Source organism: Rattus norvegicus, chromosome 18, assembly GCF_036323735.1.
Source record: "Rattus norvegicus strain BN/NHsdMcwi chromosome 18, GRCr8, whole genome shotgun sequence".
NCBI classification, from domain to species: Eukaryota; Metazoa; Chordata; class Mammalia; order Rodentia; family Muridae; genus Rattus; species Rattus norvegicus.
Window position 1 is genome coordinate 84514722 of NC_086036.1, and position 20549 is coordinate 84535270.

Sequence of the window (20549 nt, forward strand, 5' to 3'; positions counted from 1 at the left end):
CCTTCAACGGGGGACCTATTCTCAGTTCAGTGGTTTGCTGCTGGCATTCGCCTCTGTATTTGCTGTATTCTGGCTGTGTCTCTCAGGAGCGATCTACATCCGGCTCCTGTCGGTCTGCACTTCTTTGCTTCATCCATCTTGTCTAATTGGGTGGCTGTATATGTATGGGCCACATGTGGGGCAGGCTCTGAATGGGTGTTCCTTCAGTCTCTGTTTTAATCTTTGCCTCTCCCTTCCCTGCCAAGGGTATTCTTTTTCCTCATTTAAAGAAGGAGTGAAGCATTCACATTTTGATCATCCGTCTTGAGTTTCGTTTGTTCTAGGGATCTAGGGTAATTCAAGCATTTGGGCTAATAGCCACTTATCAATGAGTGCATACCATGTATGTCTCTCTGTGATTGGGTTAGCTCACTCAGGATGATATTTTCCAGTTCCAACCATTTGCCTATGAATTTCATAAACTCGTTGTTTTTGATAGCTGAGTAATATTCCATTGTGTAGATGTACCACATTTTCTGTATCCATTCCTCTGTTGAAGGGGATCTGGGTTCTTTCCAGTTTCTGGCTATTATAAATAAGGCTGCGATGAACATAGTAGAGCACGTGTCTCTTTTATATGTTGAGGCATCTTTTGGGTATATGCCCAAGAGAGGTATAGCTGGATCCTCAGGCAGTTCAATGTCCAATTTTCTGAGGAACCTCCAGACTGATTTCCAGAATGGTTTTACCAGTCTGCAATCCCACCAACAATGGAGGAGTGTTCCTCTTTCTCATCCTCGCCAGCATCTGCTGTCACCTGAGTTTTTGATCTTAGCCATTCTCACTGGTGTGAGGTGAAATCTCAGGGTTGTTTTGATTTGCGTTTCCCTCATGACTAAAGATGTTGAACATTTCTTTAGGTGTTTCTCAGCCATTCGGCATTCCTCAGCTGTGAATTCTTTGTTTAGCTCTGAACCCCATTTTTTAATAGGGTTATTTGTTTCCCTGCGGTCTAACGTCTTGAGTTCTTTGTATATTTTGGACATAAGGCCTCTATCTGTTGTAGGATTGGTAAAGATCTTTTCCCAATCTGTTGGTTGCCGTTTTGTCCTAACCACAGTGTCCTTTGCCTTACAGAAGCTTTGCAGTTTTATGAGATCCCATTTGTTGATTCTTGATCTTAGAGCATAAGCCATTGGTGTTTTGTTCAGGAAATTTTTTCCAGTGCCCATGTGTTCCAGATGCTTCCCTAGTTTTTCTTCTATTAGTTTGAGTGTGTCTGGTTTGATGTGGAGGTCCTTGATCCACTTGGACTTAAGTTTTGTACAGGGTGATAAGGATGGATCGATCTGCATTCTTCTACATGTTGCCCTCCAGTTGAACCAGCACCATTTGCTGAAAATGCTATCTTTTTTCCATTGGATGGTTTTGGCTCCTTTTCAAAAATCAAGTGACCATAGGTGTGTGGGTTCATTTCTGGGTCTTCAATTCTATTCCATTGGTCTATCTGTCTGTCTCTGTACCAATACCATGCAGTTTTTATCACTATTGCTCTGTAATACTGCTTGAGTTCAGGGATAGTGATTCCCCCTGAAGTCCTTTTATTGTTGAGGATAGCTTTAGCTATCCTGGGTTTTTTGTTATTCCAGATGAATTTGCAAATTGTTCTGTCTAACTCTTTGAAGAATTGGATTGGTATTTTGATGGGATTGCATTGAATCTGTAGATTGCTTTTGGTAAAATGGCCATTTTTACTATATTAATCCTGCCAATCCATGAGCATGGGAGATCTTTCCATCTTCTGAGGTCCTCTTCAATTTCTTTCCTCAGTGTCTTGAAGTTCTTATTGTACAGATCTTTTACTTGCTTGGTTAAAGTCACACCGAGGTACTTTATATTATTTGGGTCTATTATGAAGGGTGTCGTTTCCCTAATTTCTTTCTCGGCTTGTTTCTCTTTTATATAGAGGAAGGCAACTGATTTATTTGAGTTAATTTTATACCCAGCCACTTTGCTGAAGTTGTTTATCAGCTTTAGTAGTTCTCTGGTGGAACTTTTGGGATCACTTAAATATACTATCATGTCGTCTGCAAATAGTGATATTTTGACCTCTTCTTTTCCGATCTGTATCCCCTTGATCTCCTTTTGTTGTCTGATTGCTCTGGCTAGAACTTCAAGAACTATATTGAATAAGTAGGGAGAGAGTGGGCAGCCTTGTCTAGTCCCTGATTTTAGTGGGATTGCTTCAAGTTTCTCTCCATTTAGTTTAATGTTAGCAACTGGTTTGCTGTATATGGCTTTTACTATGTTTAGGTATGGGCCTTGAATTCCTATTCTTTCCAGGACTTTTATCATGAAGGGGTGTTGAATTTTGTCAAATGCTTTCTCAGCATCTAATGAAATGATCATGTGGTTCTGTTCTTTCAGTTTGTTTATATGATGGATCATGTTGATGGTTTTCCGTATATTAAACCATCCCTGCATGCCTGGGATGAAGCCTACTTGATCATGGTGGATGATTGTTTTGATGTGCTCTTGGATTCCGTTTGCCAGAATTTTATTGAGTATTTTTGCATCGATATTCATAAGGGAAATTGGTCTGAAGTTCTCTTTCTTTGTTGGGTCTTTGTGTGGTTTAGGTATAAGAGTAATTGTGGCTTCGTAGAAGGAATTCGGTAGGGCTCCATCTGTTTCAATTTTGTGGAATAGTTTGGATAATATTGGTATGAGGTCTTCTATGAAGGTTTGATAGAATTCTGCACTAAACTCGTCTGGACCTGGGCTCTTTTTGGTTGGGAGACCTTTAATGACTGCTTCTATTTCCTTAGGAGTTATGGGGTTGTTTAACTGGTTTATCTGTTCCTGATTTAACTTCGATACCTGGTATCTGTCTAGGAAATTGTCCATTTCCTGAAGATTTTCAAGTTTTGTTGAATATAGGTTTTTATAGTAAGATCTGATAATTTTTTGAATTTCCTCTGAATCTGTAGTTATGTCTGCCTTTTCATTTCTGATTTTGTTAATTTGGACGCACTCTCTGTGTCCTCTCGTTAGTCTGGCTAAGGGTTTATCTATCTTGTTGATTTTCTCAAAGAACCAACTTTTGGTTCTGTTGATTCTTTCTATGGTCCTTTTTGTTTCTACTTGGTTGATTTCAGCTCTGAGTTTGATTATTTCCTGCCTTCTACTCCTCCTGGGTGTATTTGCTTCTTTTTGTTCTAGAGCTTTTAGGTGTGCTGTCAAGCTGCTGACATATGCTCTTTCCTGTTTCTTTCTGCAGGCACTCAGCGCTATGAGTTTTGCTCTTAGCACAGCTTTCATTGTGTCCCATAAGTTTGGGTATGTTGTATCTTCATTTTCATTAAATTCTAAAAGGTTTTTAATTTCTTTCTTTATTTCTTCCTTGACCAGGTTATCATTGAGTAGAGCATTGTTCAATTTCCACGTATATGTGGGCATTCTTCCCTTATTGTTATTGAAGACCAGTTTTAGGCCGTGGTGGTCCGATAGCACGCATGGGATTATTTCTATCTTTCTGTACCTGTTGAGGCCCGTTTTTTGACCAATTATATGGTCAATTTTGGAGAAAGTACCATGAGGAGCTACGAAGAAGGTATATCCTTTTGCTTTAGGATAGAATGTTCTATAAATATCCGTTAAGTCCATTTGGCTCATGACTTCTCTTAGTCTGTCTACATCTCTGTTTAATTTCTGTTTCCATGATCTGTCCATTGATGAGAGTGGGGTGTTGAAATCTCCCACTATTATTGTGTGAGGTGCAATGTGTGTTTTGAGCTTTAGTAAGGTTTCTTTTACATATGTAGGTGCCCTTGTATTTGGGGCATAGATATTTAGGATTGAGAGTTCATCTTGGTGGATTTTTCCTTTGATGAATATGAAGTGTCCTTCCTTATCTTGTTTGATGACTTTTAGTTGGAAATTGATTTTATTTGATATTAGAATGGCTACTCCAGCTTGCTTCTTCTGACCATTTGCTTGGAAAGTTGTTTTCCAGCCTTTCACTCTGAGGTAGTGTCTGTCTTTGTCTCTGAGGTGTGTTTCCTGTAGGCAGCAGAATGCAGGGTCCTCGTTGCGTATCTAGTTTGTTAATCTATGTCTTTTTATTGGGGAGTTGAGGCCATTGATATTGAGAGATATTAAGGAATAGTGATTATTGCTTCCCATTATATTCATATTTGGAAGTGAGGTTATGTTTGTGTGCTTTCATTCTCTTTGTTTTGTTGCCAAGACGATTAGTTTTTTGCTTCTTCTAGGGTATAGCTTGCCTTCTTATGTTGGGCTTTACCATTTATTATCCTTTGTAGTGCTGGATTTGTAGAAAGATATTGTATAAATTTGGTTTTGTCATGGAATATCTTGGTTTCTCCATCAATGTTAATTGAGAGTTTTGCTGGATACAGTAACCTGGGCTGGCATTTGTGTTCTCTTAGGGTCTGTATGACATCAGTCCAGGATCTTCTGGCCTTCATAGTTTCTGGCGAGAAGTCTGGTGTGATTCTGATAGGTCTGCCTTTATATGTTACTTGACCTTTTTCCCTTTCTGCTTTTAATATTCTTTCTTTATCTTGTGCGTTTGGTGTTTTGACAATTATGTGACGGGAGGTGTTTCTTTTCTGGTCCAATCTATTTGGAGTTCTGTAGGCTTCTTGTATGTCTATGGGTATCTCTTTTTTTAGGTTAGGGAAGTTTTCTTCTATGATTTTGTTGAAGATATTTACTGGTCCTTTGAGCTGGGAGTCTTCACTCTCTTCTATACCTATTATCCTTAGGTTTGATCTTCTCATTGAGTCCTGGATTTCCTGTATGTTTTGGACCAGTAGCTTTTTCTGCTTTACATTGTCTTTGACAGTTGAGTCAATGATTTCTATGGAATCTTCTGCTCCTGAGATTCTCTCTTCCATCTCTTGTATTCTGTTGGTGAAGCTTGTATCTACAGCTCCTTGTCTCTTCTTTTGGTTTTCTATATCCAGGGTTGTTTCCATGTGTTCTTTCTTGATTGCTTCTATTTCCATTTTTAATTCCTTCAACTGTTTGATTGTGTTTTCCTGGGATTCTTCCAGGGATTTTTGTGTCTCCTCTCTATGGGTTTCTACTTGTTTATTTATGTTTTCCTGGAATTCTTTCAGGGATTTTTGTGTCTCCTCTCTATGGGCTTCTACTTGTTTATTTATGTTTTCCTGGAATTCTTTCAGGCATTTTTGCGATTCCTCTGTGTAGGCTTCTACTTGTTCTCTAAGGGAGTTCTTCACGTCTTTCTTGAAGTCCTCCAGCATCATGATCAAAAATGATTTTGAAACTAGATCTTGCTTTTCTGGTGTGTTTGGATATTCCATGTTTGTTTTGATGGGAGAATTGGGCTCCGATGGTGCCATGTAATCTTGGTTTCTGTTGCTTGGGTTCCTGCGCTTGCCTCTCGCCATCAGATTATCTCTAGTGTTACTTTGTTCTGCTATTTCTGACAGTGGCTAGACTGTCCTATAAGCCTGTGTGTCAGGAGTGCTGTAGACCTGTTTTCCTCTCTTTCAGTCAGTTATGGGGACAGAGTGTTCTGCTTTCGGGCGTGTAGTTTTTCCTCTCTACAGGTCTTCAGCTGTTCCTGTGGGCCTGTGTCTTGAGTTTACCAGGCAGCTTTCTTGCAGCAGAAAATTTGGTCTTACCTGTGGTCCTGAGGCTCAAGTTCGCTCGTGGGGTGCTGCCCCCGGGCTCTCTGCAGCGGCAGCAACCAGGAAGACCTGTGCCGCCCCTTCCGGGAGCTTCAGTGCACCAGGGTTCCAGATGGTCTTTGGCTTTTTCCTCTGGCGTCCGAGATGTGTGTGCAGAGAGCAGTCTCTTCTGGTTTCCCAGGCTTGTCTGCCTCTCTGAAGGTTTAGCTCTCCCTCCCACGGGATTTGGGTGCAGAGAACTGTTTATCCGGTCCGTTTCCTTCAGGTTCAGGCGGTGTCTCAGGCAGGGGTCCTGCTGCTCCTGGGCCCTCCCCCACGGGAGCCTAGAGGCCTTATACAGTTTCCTCTTGGGCCAGGGATGTGGGCAGGGGTGAGCAGTGTTGGTGGTCTCTTCCGCTCTGCAGCCTCAGGAGTGCCCACCTGACCAGGCGGTTGGGTCTCTCTCTCTCATGGGGTCTGGGAGCAGAGAGCTGCTGTGGCCCGGGATCCCCGGGTGTGGGACTTCTGGTAAACACAGAACGTGCCTGGTCCTAGAGGAATTCTGCTTCCGTGTATCCCAAGCTCACCAGGCAGCTTTCTTGCAGCAGAAAATTTGGTCTTACCTATGGTCCCGAGGCTCAAGTTCGCTCGTGGGGTGTTGCCCACGCGCTCTCTGCAGCGGCAGCCCATCTCCATCTTCTTAAACCATCTATGACTGTCTGACTCCATGGGCCATTTTGTCTGTTTTCTCCATAGGAGTTGCTTGCAGGCACAGTAAGTAGGGCCTTCATTTCTTGTTTTTCTTTCCCCTGATACGACAGTTTTAGACTGTTAATTCTCCAGTGTCTACTATTTCTTTTAAGGAAAAAAAAATAGTGCAGCTTTTTATTTGTTTCTTAGAAATGACTAGTCCTTATTACTATTTTATGACCCACATACAGAGGCTTTAAATTATGATGTTTATGCAACTGACTTACCTGGGAATTATCAGAGTTTATTTGTACAGTTGTCTACAGTATAGATTCTGTATCTCTCTCAGAGTCGTTTTGTATGGACAAATGTTATTGAGGTTAGTTTTGTGAATTTAATACAAACTAGAGTCATGGGGAAAGGAGATTTTGGTTAAAGAATTGCTACCTTTATATTGGCCTGTGGGTATATCTATGGGGATCTTCTTAATTGCTAATTAATGTAGGAGAGCCTAGCACACTGTGGGCAATGCTGTCATGTGGGCCTGGGCTGAATAAGAAAATTACCCAGACTAATCAGAGGAAGTTACCCAGTCAGAGGAAGAAATTACCCAGTCAGACTAGTCAGAGGAAGAAATTACCCAGTCAGACTAGTCAGAGGAAGAAATTACCCAGCCAGACTAGTCAGAGGAAGAAGCTGGTAGCAGAGTTCCTTGTGGTCCGCACTTCATTTCCTGTCTCTACTTTCTTGCCTGAGTTCCTGGCTCCTTCTTCCCCCAAGCTGGTTTGGGCAGTGATTTATTATAGCAAAAGAAAGCAAATAGGGTTGGTGTTTTGTTCTTCACTGTTTGTATTTTCATTTGGTAGATAATTTCAGAAGTACACAGTAGCCTCAGGAATGCTGTATTATGGCATAATATTTAGAAGATCTATAAACTGCCAAAGTTTGGTTCTTATTGTTTTGCTGCCAGAGATCCATTACACAAGAATTTTACCACTGAGATGCATCTTTAGTCCTTAGTGTATCGGCATGTAATTGCAAATTGTAAATCCTTTGACATTTCATTGTAGCATAATTCTGTTGTCACTTAGATCTTTTATTTTGAAATCATCTGATAAACATTTTTCTTGAAAGAGTGACATCTCTTTTGTTAATGTCTACTAGTAATATCTGTTCTCTTTATTTACCATTTTGATTATCTTGCTAAGGAAGTATTATAACTTGTTAGTCATTAAAATATATGTTGCTTTAAAGGTAACTCATTGCTTTTAGGATAACTTGAGTATTGTTTTGTAAGTGATAGGGATCAAACCCAGGGCCTTGCATGTGCTGGTATGTTCTTTCTACTGAACTGTGTCCCCAGTCCATGTGATGACTTGTAGTTACTGAGTTTTCTTTGTTACTGTGATTTTTTCTGTCTATATTTAATTAAGATTTGTTTTGGCTGTTAGGGAATGGCTGATAAAATTCTTAGGAATAGAAGCCAAATCATAAAAACACAACTAAAATAGAGACAATGCAGATATTTACATAATAAATATTTGTGCATAATATTTACTTGATGCTATAATGAATATTCAAGATAATTAACTTGTTAAGGGAAGAGAGTTATTTTACTTAGAGTGTTGGAACTTACAGTGTAATACTAAGTGGACTCAGTGGCTTTGGATTTCAGGTAGATATGTGTGATATCAGAGGTGGTCTATGTATGAGGTCAGTCTGTATGCCTCATAGCTACTTCAGTCCTCTTCAGATGAGAGACTCTTCTTCCTGATAGCTTCACCCTGGATGCCAAGCCTTTAACATTTAGACTTTGGAGGTCATTAGGCTTTTAACTATAATAGTATTATGTATGCAAATACTTACGGTGTTATCTTTTTAATGATACATGTATCTTGAAAATATAAATAAATGATATATAATAGCTATGTTTCAAGCCCTTCAATTCGTGATAGTAGTTTTTGTTTATTTGTTTTATGTTTTTGAGATAGATTCCTATATATCTCAGGCTGGCATCCAATTTGCTGTGTAGCCAAAGATGATCTTGAACTTCTGATCCTCTTGCCTCCACTTCCAAATGCTGTGATCACAGGCATGATCCACCTTGCCAAGGCACTAAATGGAGAGCTTCCTGTATGCTGAGCAATAATACAACCAACTGAATCACTCCCTACCTTCTGATGAAGCTTTTCCTCACTTCATTTTTCTTTACAGTTATACTCCTTCATAGTATTTTACTTTTCTATTTTATTTACTTGTTTTTACACTCCAGATTTTATTCCCCTCTGGTCCACCCTCTGGCTGTTCCACATCCCATATCTCCTTCTGCCCATATCCTCCACTCCCCCTTCACTTCCACTACCCCCCACCAACTGTCCTACCCTCCACGCCCATCTCCACAAGGATGTACCCCCGACTCCCACCCCTACTCCACCAGACCTCTAAACTTCCTGGGGCCTCCAGTCTCTTGAGGGTTAGGTGCATCTTCTCTGACTGATTCCAGACCTGGGGGTCCTCTTCTGTATATGTGTTGGGGGCCTCATCTCATCTGGTGTATGCTCTCTGGTTCGTGATCCAGTGGCAGAGAGATCTTGGGTTCTAGGTTAATTGAGACTGCTGGTCCTTCTATAGGGTTAGTCTCCTCCTCAGCTTCCTCCAGCTTTCCTCTAATTCAACCAGAGGGGTCAGCAGCGTCTGTTCTTTGGTTGGGTGTACATATCTGCATCTGACTCTTTCGGCTGCTTGTTGGGTCTTTTGGACGACAGTCATGATAGGTCCTCTTTTGTCAGTGCCCCATAGCTTCAGTGATGGTGTCAGGTCTTAGGGCCTCTCCTTGAGCTGGATCCCACTTTGGGTCTGTTGCTGGACCTTCTTTTCCACAGGCTCTTCTCCATTTCTATTCCTGCATTTCTTTCAGACAGGAAGAATTATTGGTCAGAGTTTTGACTGTGGGATAGCAACCATATTCCTCACTTGATGTCCCGTCTTTCTACTGGAGGTGGGCTCTACAAGTTCCCTCTTTCCACTGTAGGGCATTTCATGTAGGGTCCCCCCACTTTGATTTCTGAGAGTCTCTCACTTCCCAGATCTCTGGTACATTTTGGAGGGTCCTCCCAACCTCCTTCCAAGGTCACCTTTCTTTCTGCTGACCTTCAGGGCTTCAGTTGTTTTCACCCATCCAATACCAGATCCCCCCACCTCCATCCCTTTGCAAAACACATGATGTCCTCGTTCATAAGAGCCGAGTAATATTCCATTATGTAAATGAACCACATTTTCTGTATCCATTCTTCTGTCATGGGACATCTGGGTTGTTTCCAGCTTCTGGTTATCACAAATAAGGCCACTATGAACATAGTGGAAGACGTACCCCTGCGGCATGGTAGGGCATCTTTTGGGTATATTCCCAAGAGTGGTATTTTTGGGTCTTTAGGCAGGTCTAGTTCCAATTTTCTGAGGAACCTCCAAATTGATTTCCAGAGTGGTTGTACCAGTTTGCAATCCCACCAGCAATGGAGGAGTGTTTCTCCTTCTCTACATCCTTGCCAGCATCTGTTGTCACCTGAGGTTTTGATCTTAGTCATTCTGACTGGTGTAAGGTGGAATCTCAGTATTGTTTTGTGTTTGCATTTTCCTGATCACTAAGGATTTTGAACATTTCTTTATGTGCTTCTCAGCCATTGGAGATTCCTCTGTTTTGAATTCTCTGTTTAGTTCTGTACCCCATTGTTTGATTGGGTTGTTTGTTTTTTGGTGGTTAGCTTCTTGAGTTCTTTATATATTTTGGATATTAGCCCTCTATTGGATGTGGGGTTAGTGGAGATTTTTTCCCCCAATCTGTAGGATGCCGATTTGTCTTACTATGTCCTTTGCCTTACAGAAGCTTTCCAGTTTCCCGAGGTCCCATTTATCAAATCTTAGAGCATGAGCCATTGGAGTTCTGTTTAGGAAATTTCCCCTTTTCCAATACTTTTTTTAAAAAGTAGATTTGTTTTCTTCTCATATTGAAGAGTTTCAGCACGTGATTTTATCCTTAGAAATGTGAGGAATAGATTATCAGTTGTGTCTTAAATTAACTCAAAGACTCTTGGCCAGAACATTTATCTGAGAAAGTTCAGTCATTCACTTTTTACTTTTGGCTGCTGATCATTTGTGACTCAAAGATTTATTTATTTTTAATCTGTAAAGGTTAAATCTGTTATATAAGTACCAATTGGTACATAAGAAATGCTAGGTCATCAGTGCTTGAAATTATACGTAATTTACTTATAAATAAATACCTCCTTGGTAAAAGCTATTTTCTTCAGTGTTAAAAGCAAAAAACTGAAATTTGTGTTCCAACTTTGACAAACATTAAGATAAAAAAATAGAATGTTACGGCATTAAATAACACAATATATTGTTATCAATTTAGAAATAAAGTACTTGAGGATATATAATCATATTACTAGATAGTTCTAAATAGTTAAGTCATATCTAATATTCTGTAACTCAGTTTTGTTAAGCTAACATAATGAATCTTCCCCTAGAAGTGACTACTTTTATTCATTTGAAGTAAAAAGAAAAAAAAATATTGTTGTTAAAGTAGAAATGTATTGATAAACAATTACCACATTTTATTTTCCTAGAGTACCCCATTCTACTTTACATATGAAATCAGGTTTCCATTTTTTTCTGTACACATGGCCATTAGGTCTAGGAGCTGGGAGCCTGGCCTTTCTTTAGAAAACTCCCAGCTCCTCTTGTCCTTTGTTTTGTTTCATTTCTCTCTCTCTGTCTCTGTTGTCATTGTAGCTCACTGAGAAGCAGTCTCATGACTCAAAGCTTCTAAGTTTCCAAGCACCTAGCACTGAGTGGCCAGTGTTCTTAGTCTGCACGTTTTCCATTGTCGTGCTTATGTGTCCTGTGTTGGAAGTGAGACTTCCAATGTGTGCTGTCATTGTTCTGCTGTACTGTCTGATGGCAGCTGAGAGCACGTCAGTATATCTAGAATACATTTTGGCCTATATTATCATGACTTGGCAAGTCAGTTTCTCTATATGTTATTTAATTTTTTTAATATGTTATATTTACCTTTCAATATAAAAGATACAGTGTTCTGGTTATGTGGTAAGTTACATGGATATTTATAATGGTAAAATATTTCTTCTTTAAACGGCCTTACTACTTGAGAAGAAAGTTGACATGCTTGATAATTTTTTTAGCTAGATGGCTTCTGTTTTATTATTTAATAAACATTTGGGTCATCAATTTGAGAATATTTCTATTAAATTACTTCTTCTACCCCATTATATTTGCCATTGTATTCAGCAAATATTAATCTTGGTACACATTTGAAGCAAGGTCACATGAGTCTGTGCTCCAATTTGGAGAATTAGGTAGTGGAAACTGGGAGGAATTTATAGCCCTCTAAGCTTTTGTGTTTTATTGTTTTTGTTATTCTTAGTAAGGATTTCTCACTATATGCTCAAGAACTGGCAGCCTCCCTGTGTAACATTAATGTACCCGTTCTTTTGCACTTTCTGTTATCTCTAGATGTTGGCTGTTTTTTTGCTGTGAGGAGTAAATTTTTGTGTTGGTTTGTAAATGACAGTATTTGTTCTCAATGAGATTTGTGTATATTTACATGCAGAATTGATTGTTTTGTTTAGTTTTGTCTTGTTTGAATGCTTTCAGAAAGAGAAACTGCTCCAAGTGTTGGGGTCCCTTGGAGAAACTATGTGCTACCGAAAGACCAGTTTTAGCTTGGAGCAAGCAGAGGCTATACTAGTGCACCACAGGATGGCCTTTGTCAGCATCTCACTGTTCACCGTTCGACTGTTACAAATTCTTCTCCCTGTTGAAAAGGTAAGAGAGAGAAGGCTGGATGCTTATAATTTACTGAAAAATGTAAGTAAATGGCTATTTAATGGTGTAAAGGTGTGTTCTACTTTAGAATGTTTTCAAAATATGTGTGGCATAGCACTGTATCCTGTAAGCCTTGACCTTGGAAACCTGACTAGGATGATGAGAGCGAAGAAAGGACAGACACATAGAATGATGTATAGAAAAGCTGGAGGTCAGTTGGGCCATTTGCTGTGATGGTGACACACCATCACTGCAGCAACCAAGACTAAGTGTGTTTATTTTATACACTTCTGTCAAGGAGGTGTGTTTACTGTATATAGCTGAACAAGCAGGTAGGTTTAGCTAAACGTGGTTGGAAGTCTCTGTCCTAGTTATTGTTCTATAGTTGTGAAGAGACGTCATATCCATGGTAGCTTAAATAAGAAAGCATTTCCATGACCATCATGGTAGAGAGCATGGCAGCAGGGAGGCATGGCAGTGGAGAAGTAGCTGAGAGCTTATATCTGATCCACCAGCAGCAGGCAGAGAGACAGAGACAGAAAGAGACAGAGACAGAGAGATAGACTGAACTAGGCTTGCCATGGCATTTTCAAACCTTGCACCTCACCCCCAGTGACACACTTCCTTCTACACAGCCAAACCTTCTTCTAGTCTTTCCTGAATAGTCCACCAACCTGGAACCACACATTTAAGTATATTAGCTTATGGGGACCATTCTCATTCCTATCCCTATAGTCTCTATAGGGGGGCAATCTCAGGTTGTAATCATATTGGAAGAGGAAAACTGCTTGATAATTTCTGCATATACTGCACATGGATCAGAGGAAGGCTTTGCAAATTCTCTTTGAGTATCCCTGGAGAAAGATTTATGGTGGAGGCACTGGGGTCCTAGACATGGCTCTGCCCCTATCAATAAATAATACACACTCACTCAGGAAATTATCTGCTCCTCACACATCTGCCCAAGGCTTCCTCCATTCTTCACGATTCCCTCTTTTTTTTTTGTGTCTTAAATGCTTCTGATGCAGCTTGACTTCTGGTTCAGTGGCAGTTCTGGGTGATCTCAAACCAGGTCTCTGGTCTGGGTGATTTGTTATCCTGCTTAAAAACTAGAATTAATTTGAAAACCAATTAGATCCTTCCCTTTCAGCAGGTCTTGTCTCAGGGCTGCTTGTAAGAGCCATACTACTAATAGCTACAGCTGGCCTTGTCTACCAAAAGAAAAGACTAGAGCTGTTTTCTGAGGTGGTCCCCAGCTGGGAGGCATATGCCTCCTTTGAGCCTAGCCTTGAAGACAAGGGCTTGGTAGTGTAGAGTGGGGAAGAGCCTGGCTGGGTTGTCCTGTATTAGCTCAAGGTCAAGAGCAGCTTGCTGTTGCCAGAGATCAAGCCTGAGCACAAGAGAGCCCACTACCCCTGACTACTTCTACACCTGGGAAAGGAAGTCCTAGACATAGATCTGGGTAGGTTATTACGCTGGACGCTCAGGAACTATTTCAGTGTGGGAAGATCGGTAGCGACTATAAAGTGTCCCACTACGCCAAACCCAAACTCTTAGAACTCTGAAATCCCTAAAGAATCCTGATAGTTTGTAAGATGAATATAATCCATTTGGACAGCCTCTTCATAAGGAGAACATTGCAGCAAAATCTCCTTTAGAGTACTAAAGTACAACTTTAAAGTACAAGCAAAACTGCCTCGGTCTTGGTTCTCTGTCTTGCTTGTCCCATGTTTTAAACCTAGAACTTAGACATGCACTTCTTTCTGTCCCTCTACCACCCCCATTCCCTTCCTCTTCCTCTTTCTTTGTATTCTTCTCTCAGACCTACACAACTTCATCCTGGAAACCTGTTGGGGTGGCAAAGAAATACAGATAGGACAGACACATGTACAGAGAAGCTGGGATTGGGTGGGCTGTGCACTGTGATGGAGACACTGACCCCGAGAGCCACCTGGAAACTCAATGTGAGGAGGCCTGTTGATTGAACATAGCTGAGCAAGGAAGGTTGTTTAGCTAGTCTGAGTGCGGGGTGCGGGGGGTAGGGAAGCCTTAGCCTGTAGTCTGAGAGGAAGCTGTATTTGCTATTTTCTGCATAATAGCCAATCTTTCCTAAATATGCATACTTGGATCTGAGCAAGGTTTTACCAGTTCTCTAAGCCTGACTTGATAAGACTGCCATTCCCATGGGTCTGAGACACGGAGGTCTTTGACATGGCTGTGCCCCTGTCAATAACACACATTCGTTCAGGACTTCATCCTCTCATTTACTCATGACTTCCTCTGTTCCCCACAATGTAGTGATTTTAAGAGAGTTGTAGAAAATGACTAGCACCTCGAACAATTTTGGCAAATCATTTGGTAGAAAGGGATTTTTACTTTTGCATATGTTAAACACATTTGGGCTTTCTACACTCATGTATATTCCTTCATTTGTTTACCTAATCAATATTTAATTCATTAGTAGTAGTTGACTAGTCGTATTAGAAACTGGATGTAGAACTGAGTTAGAATTTGTCTCACAGAACTTAATCTTGTCTAAAGCTTGCTATTATCTAATATATGCATTTATATTCTTGACTTGCCTGATTTCATTAAAAAAGAACATTTATTTGTTTTATATGTGTTTTATCTGTTTGTGTATATGAGCACCATGTGTGTGTGTGTGTGTGTGTGTGTGTGTGTGTGTGTGTGTATGTGTGTGTATGTGTCTTGTGCCCATGGAGGTCAGCAGAGGATATCAGATCCCCTGAAATAGGAGTTACAGATAGTTATGAGCTGCCATGCAGGTACTAGGAATTGAACCGTGAACATCTGTAAGAACAAGTGCTCTTGTCCAGTGAACCATGTTTTCAGCTCCTGCTTTCATTTCTTTAATAAGTTTGGGGTTACATGAAGGGTAGTGGTCATGTCTTTGTAATTCCTTTTACCTTATTATTTTTACTTCTATTAAGCATGCAGCAAGCCTTATAAATACCTCACATATATAGATACAGACATACACATATGTATACCTATATAATTGATAGACCTTTTAATTGAATGGATGTCATTACATATACACCCATGTTCTCATCTCTGCAAACGAGGAGCATAGCTCTCGATGCTTATCATTCCTGGCAAGGTTTTCTACTGCTTCTTTACAGATAGGTAGAGTTTGTTACTTAGCCCATTTCCCAAATTCCTTGGCATATGTAAAACATAGTTTTCAGCCTTTCAGAAATTATATCCTGGTTAGCATTTGCTAAGTGTCATCTATTTTCTCTGGCATGACATTTCAGAACAGGTAAGCAGTGCCTTAGCATCCAGGTGTTGATTAAGTTGGTTTCTTAGTATTGTTTCTCATGATTATCCTAACGAAAGGCTTTTCTCTTTATTTATTAAACAGTGCAAGAAACAATATGAGAAAGGAATAAGAATTTATTACAAGAGAGTAAGTTACTGACCCTGAATAGCACTTAGCAACAAACAGTTGTTATCAATAAACACAGCTTATTTTTAATATTTATAGTGAATATTCATTTTAAGGTTTCATTTTCACATATTTGCTTTCCTCAAATGATTATTATAGTGCCCATATGTGCGCGCGTGCGCGCGCGCACGCACACACACACACACACACACACACACACACACACACACACACACAATTCTGGGTCAGGAGCATGCAAAAGTATGTAACTTAAGACTGAACATTTAGCTTACCTTGTACAAGCTAATTGCGTGCAAAGTGCAATGCATAGTAATGTTGATTATACTTGTTCAAGGCAGGTTAAACTTAAACAGAATTACCCTTAGTTATTAACTATTTTTAGTTTTGTTTCTATAATTTTGTGGAGAATATAGTCTCAATTCTATTTTCTTTTGATGTTTAAGATCTGCAATATACTGCCAGGACATTTTGGAAAAAACAAAGTTTTAATTTTAAAACATACATTTTACATTGTAAAAAATTAAAATGTAGAATCCTAAGACTGACCTGGTTATATTTGCTTCAATTAGCGAAGTTCTTTAAAATGGCATCTTAACAGAAATGCTCTTCCATTGCGCCTCATTTCTCCATTGTGTAGAAATGTGAGGTTTTGCTGCCCTCTGCCTGTGAGGAGTCACCAACAATTGGAAGGCAATTTGAGCCATGTTCACAGTACTTTTCCTTTGAAATTGATATTTTTTGATTGAAAATAATTTTGTAGAGTATTCATATTTGGTTAAAATGTTAGCAATCTCATGAAAAATACTTTTGATTGGGATTGAACTGATTGGGAAATAAAATGAAGGTTGTTTTACTTGAGTAAATATTTAGGAGGTATGGGGGAAGAATTGAAAATACTAGCCTGAACCAGAAGAAGCAGAACCCAAGATCCAAGTGTATTTTAGGAATATACTTTTATGCTTCTTAGCTTGCAAGCAGAAGTAAAAGTGAGGAGGACTTCATACCCAAGTCTTCTGGCTTTTGGTGATGTATGTCAGGTATCTTGGTACTGACTGAATGATTCAGACTAGTACATTTTGAAGTATAGTGTATAAACAGATCTCCTAGAGATCTTGATAATCTTATTTTCCATATTCTGATTCATCAGGGTAGGGCCCAAGGGGATGGATTTCCTGTCCTTGATACCCTCTATTGTTGGAGACAAAGGGCCTTGTGTTTGCTAGGCAAGCACTCTACTACTGAGCTAAATCCCTAACCCAGAGGTTTCCTTTCTATCAAACTCTTAGATAATACTGCACCATGCAAGAATTAAATTTAGGATATTAGCATAGTGTTTTGAGTTGTTGATATAACAGAGTTTCAGATACAAATATGCAGAGTGAAAATGTCAAATTCCTCCTTGAGGGGAAAGGGGAAAGGAAGAAAATGAATATTTATCAAGTACTATGTACTCTGTTCTTTGCTTAATGCTTAATTCAAACCCAGTTATTATTTTTCTCACTAGATTTAGGCATTGTTCTTTCAAACTAATGAAGGGACCTTTTCATCCTATTTTGTCACCACTTAGAAACTAGGCCATAAACCATTTGCTCCAGCAGCAGACCCCTAAGTCCAGTAACAAGACAATAAAATCCCACACTTGAGGAACAGCCTAAAGATACCCACATGAATGGGAAATAATCTTAGGATAGGCCATCTGTGCTGGGCAGCACATCCTGTGGTTAATCATTTATGACGCAGCCCATCTGGGTCATCCCAGTACACATCAATGAGGTCTTAGATTACCTTATCCTAACAATATAGTAATAATAAAATGTTTGTCTACTTTAAGTCTAAGTCAATGCCTGTCTGAGTAGTTCTGAGGCTGGAAACGGCAGTTTCCAGTAGCATCTCATAGTAGAACGGGTTGCGTGGGGGAACTGTTCAGCTCTTAGTTGAAGTCTTGGGGGAAAAAAAGGGGAGGGTGACATGTCTCTGCTCTTAGTTCTCAGCACTTGTATGTCTTCCAGAGTGTATGATCACATGGTAAAAAAAAAAACACTACAAGTTTGCACATAAATTTAGGTCATAAATCAAATGAAAGGTTTACAACAGAGGATGTCTTTATGTTTATCTACTAAGAGTAATTATCTGGCTAAACATTCATCATTTGTTATTAGCTCTACAGGTTCATGGAGAGTTAAAAACCATAACTGTGTTATCCTTGAAGTTTTGTATAGGTAAACCTACTCAAATATATATATATATATATATATATATATATATATATATGTGTGTGTGTGTGTGTGTGTGTGTGTGTGTGTATATATATATATATATATATATATATATATATATATATATGTTTATTTATTTATTTATTTTTTTCCTGTCCTTGCACCTATAGTAAATCCTTAGTTCCCTTTTTATGACCTTTGGTTAATGGTTCTTACAACCTTTTGGAATGCGCTGTAATTTTTAGATATCTCAGAAGTATTTAGTATTTTGCTATCTCAGAAGTAATTAACTAGGGACACTTGAAGACTGGAAGAATTCTCATTGCAGTTTTGACATCAGAAATGATTTAATAGAGAAGTCCCATTATAAAAGAGACCTGAGTGTCTTTGAAGTGGTGGGGACCCATGAGTGCTGGTTGCTTCTGCAGATTAAATGCTCTTTGGTCTTGCATACTATTTGAGTCTGGGGGCTTCCTTCAGTGATTTTGAACCCTGACACTAAAATGTAGTTACCATGGAGTTAGAGCCTCTGGGTTATATTATTTCAGTACAGTGCGTCCAAGTCACAAGTTCTCCCTTACTTGTTTTTCTTTAGCTTCCTTAGTCTTTCAAATGTAGAAGACTGACCTTGTGAAATACTCCCTTTATGTGACCTTTAAATGTGATTTACTTGTTTATGATTCCAGGACTTATGCTTACAGGCAAGACATTCACATGTTTCTTATCATTTATATGTTCTATATCTCTAGTGTTCCATTTCAGTACCATCACTTGGATAGTGGTGTTTCTAATTCCCTACATCAGACCTAATCCTTTGCTTCATAAGTGTTTTCTCCCCGTAGACTTTGTTATTTCAGTATCTTCATTTCCTACATGTTACTTTTTTAGGTGAAAGGTTCTAGTCCTTAAGTATTGTTTCTCCAGCTTGAATTACCTGAGTTGAACCCAATGTCCTGTTTGGTCTGTGCTATTGCAGTAAACGATTCACTGGTCTGTCTCTTTTTATCTTTGTTTTACTCTGTATTCTCTGCAGACTAGTCAGATGAATACTTGCATCCTGTCAAGGGCCTCAATCTGTGAGCAAATCCTTAAGAAAGATCAAAGCCTTAATTAATCTGGTTCTTCTTTCTCTATTTCCATCCCTCAGCACTATCTATAATGGCCTATTTAGAGCTCTCTCTCTCTCTCTCTCTCTCTCTCTCTCTCTCTCTCTCTCTCTCTCTCTCTCTCTCTCTCTCTCTTTACCGCTTTCCTCCCAGATATCTATGCTTCCTGATGGGTCCAGGTTGCTAAGGACGAGCCTCAGCACGGAGAGGGTCTCTGAGAGAAGGATTGTCTAGGAACAGCAAAAAGAATGACTCAAAGTCAAACTGTGTGTCCAAGCTTGTGGCCTATTGTCTGCTGAGGTGGCTTTTCAGACTGTTCCCCGCCCCTCGTGTTCTGTTCAGCTCTAGACAGTTTTTTCTTGGTATTCTAAAAACTCTAATAGTAAAAATTCTAAAAGCTGTATGGATAGCTCATGACTTTTCTGACCAAAGTCAGAAAATCTGCTATAAAAAAATTATTGGATCTTCTAACCAAGTCAGAAATCCTTTTAGGCAACAATCCTTGAAGAGCTAGCTGTGTTGCTCTCCAGAAATCTTCAGACAACTCTGTTTTTGCTAGGGAAAAAAAATGTAAAAAAGAACTGCTATCTCTTTTTGCTAGCTCATCTACTGCAGACCAAACATCCAGTTTTTAATTTACATATCAATTCAGTTATTTATTCCAGGTTTCTTTTGCTTATCTTATGAATCAGTATCCTGTGACCCTAGCCATTTGATTCTTAAGAGACAGCAGGCATACATTTTTTCCCTTAATATTGTGAAAGAATTCAGAAATCTGTCTGCCTCTGTTTAGCACAGATGAGAAAGTGGTTGGGTGGGACCCTGCTATGAAATTACCATTTCTACCACACCTGGCTTTGTCCTAGGCTGATGTTGACTCAGGAATCTGCCTGCCTTTGTATCTTTCTGACAAGCTGGCTCATACTGTAGCTGCCTTTGTTCGTTTAGATTCATGAAGGCCCTCATAATTCATATTGTGACCTTATATTTTACATAGTTGAGAAATTATATATATTTTCGAACTCATGTATTTAGAGCTCTTTCCCATAGCCTTTAAGGGCTGTCCTGAAGGTCCCAGCATTTATCATTTTGGTGAAACATCTTCACCTCCTGGACTTGTGCTGTTTCTGATTCTCATGGAATAATTAACATTAACAGGGAAGACATTCCTTGGAGGAATGTGAAAATATGTACATTATTATACAAACAAGCCTTATGCCCACAGTAGCCATCTGCACTTGTGGAAGCTTACAGCAGGCCCTGTCAGGGGCAGGAGCCATGTCATCATGTCACCCTGTCCCTACCTGGGCTGCGCTAGGGCAGGAGCATCGGGGAAGAGTTGTCTCTCTCAGAGTGGCCTGTGGACATGTCTGACAGGCGTTTTTTGATAGATGATTGTTGTGGGAGAACCCAGTACAAAGTGGACCATGTTATCTTTGGGTAGGTGGTCCAGAGGTGTATAGGAAGGAACTGAGCAAGCCACAGAAATCGAGCTATTAAGTAAGATTTCTCGTTGGTTTCTGCTTCAGTTCCTGCCTTCAGGTTCTTGCCTTGAATTCCTACCTGGGTTTTCTTTGATGATTGTCTGTAACTGGTAAGCCAAATAAACCCTGTCTTC

The 20549-nt window shown here is 39.7% G+C and overlaps 1 protein-coding gene across 8 annotated transcripts in view; it reads left to right on the forward strand.

Moving 5' to 3' along the window:
* Positions 1–20549, forward strand: part of Rttn (rotatin) — a 177267-nt gene that overhangs the window by 18909 nt on the left and 137809 nt on the right. For all 8 annotated transcript variants that reach the window (XM_039096615.2, XM_039096617.2, XM_039096616.2 and 5 more), the window contains one exon: positions 12009–12179. In XM_039096615.2, the coding sequence (XP_038952543.1) occupies positions 12009–12179 (171 nt within the window). The remainder of the gene's footprint in view (positions 1–12008; positions 12180–20549) is intronic.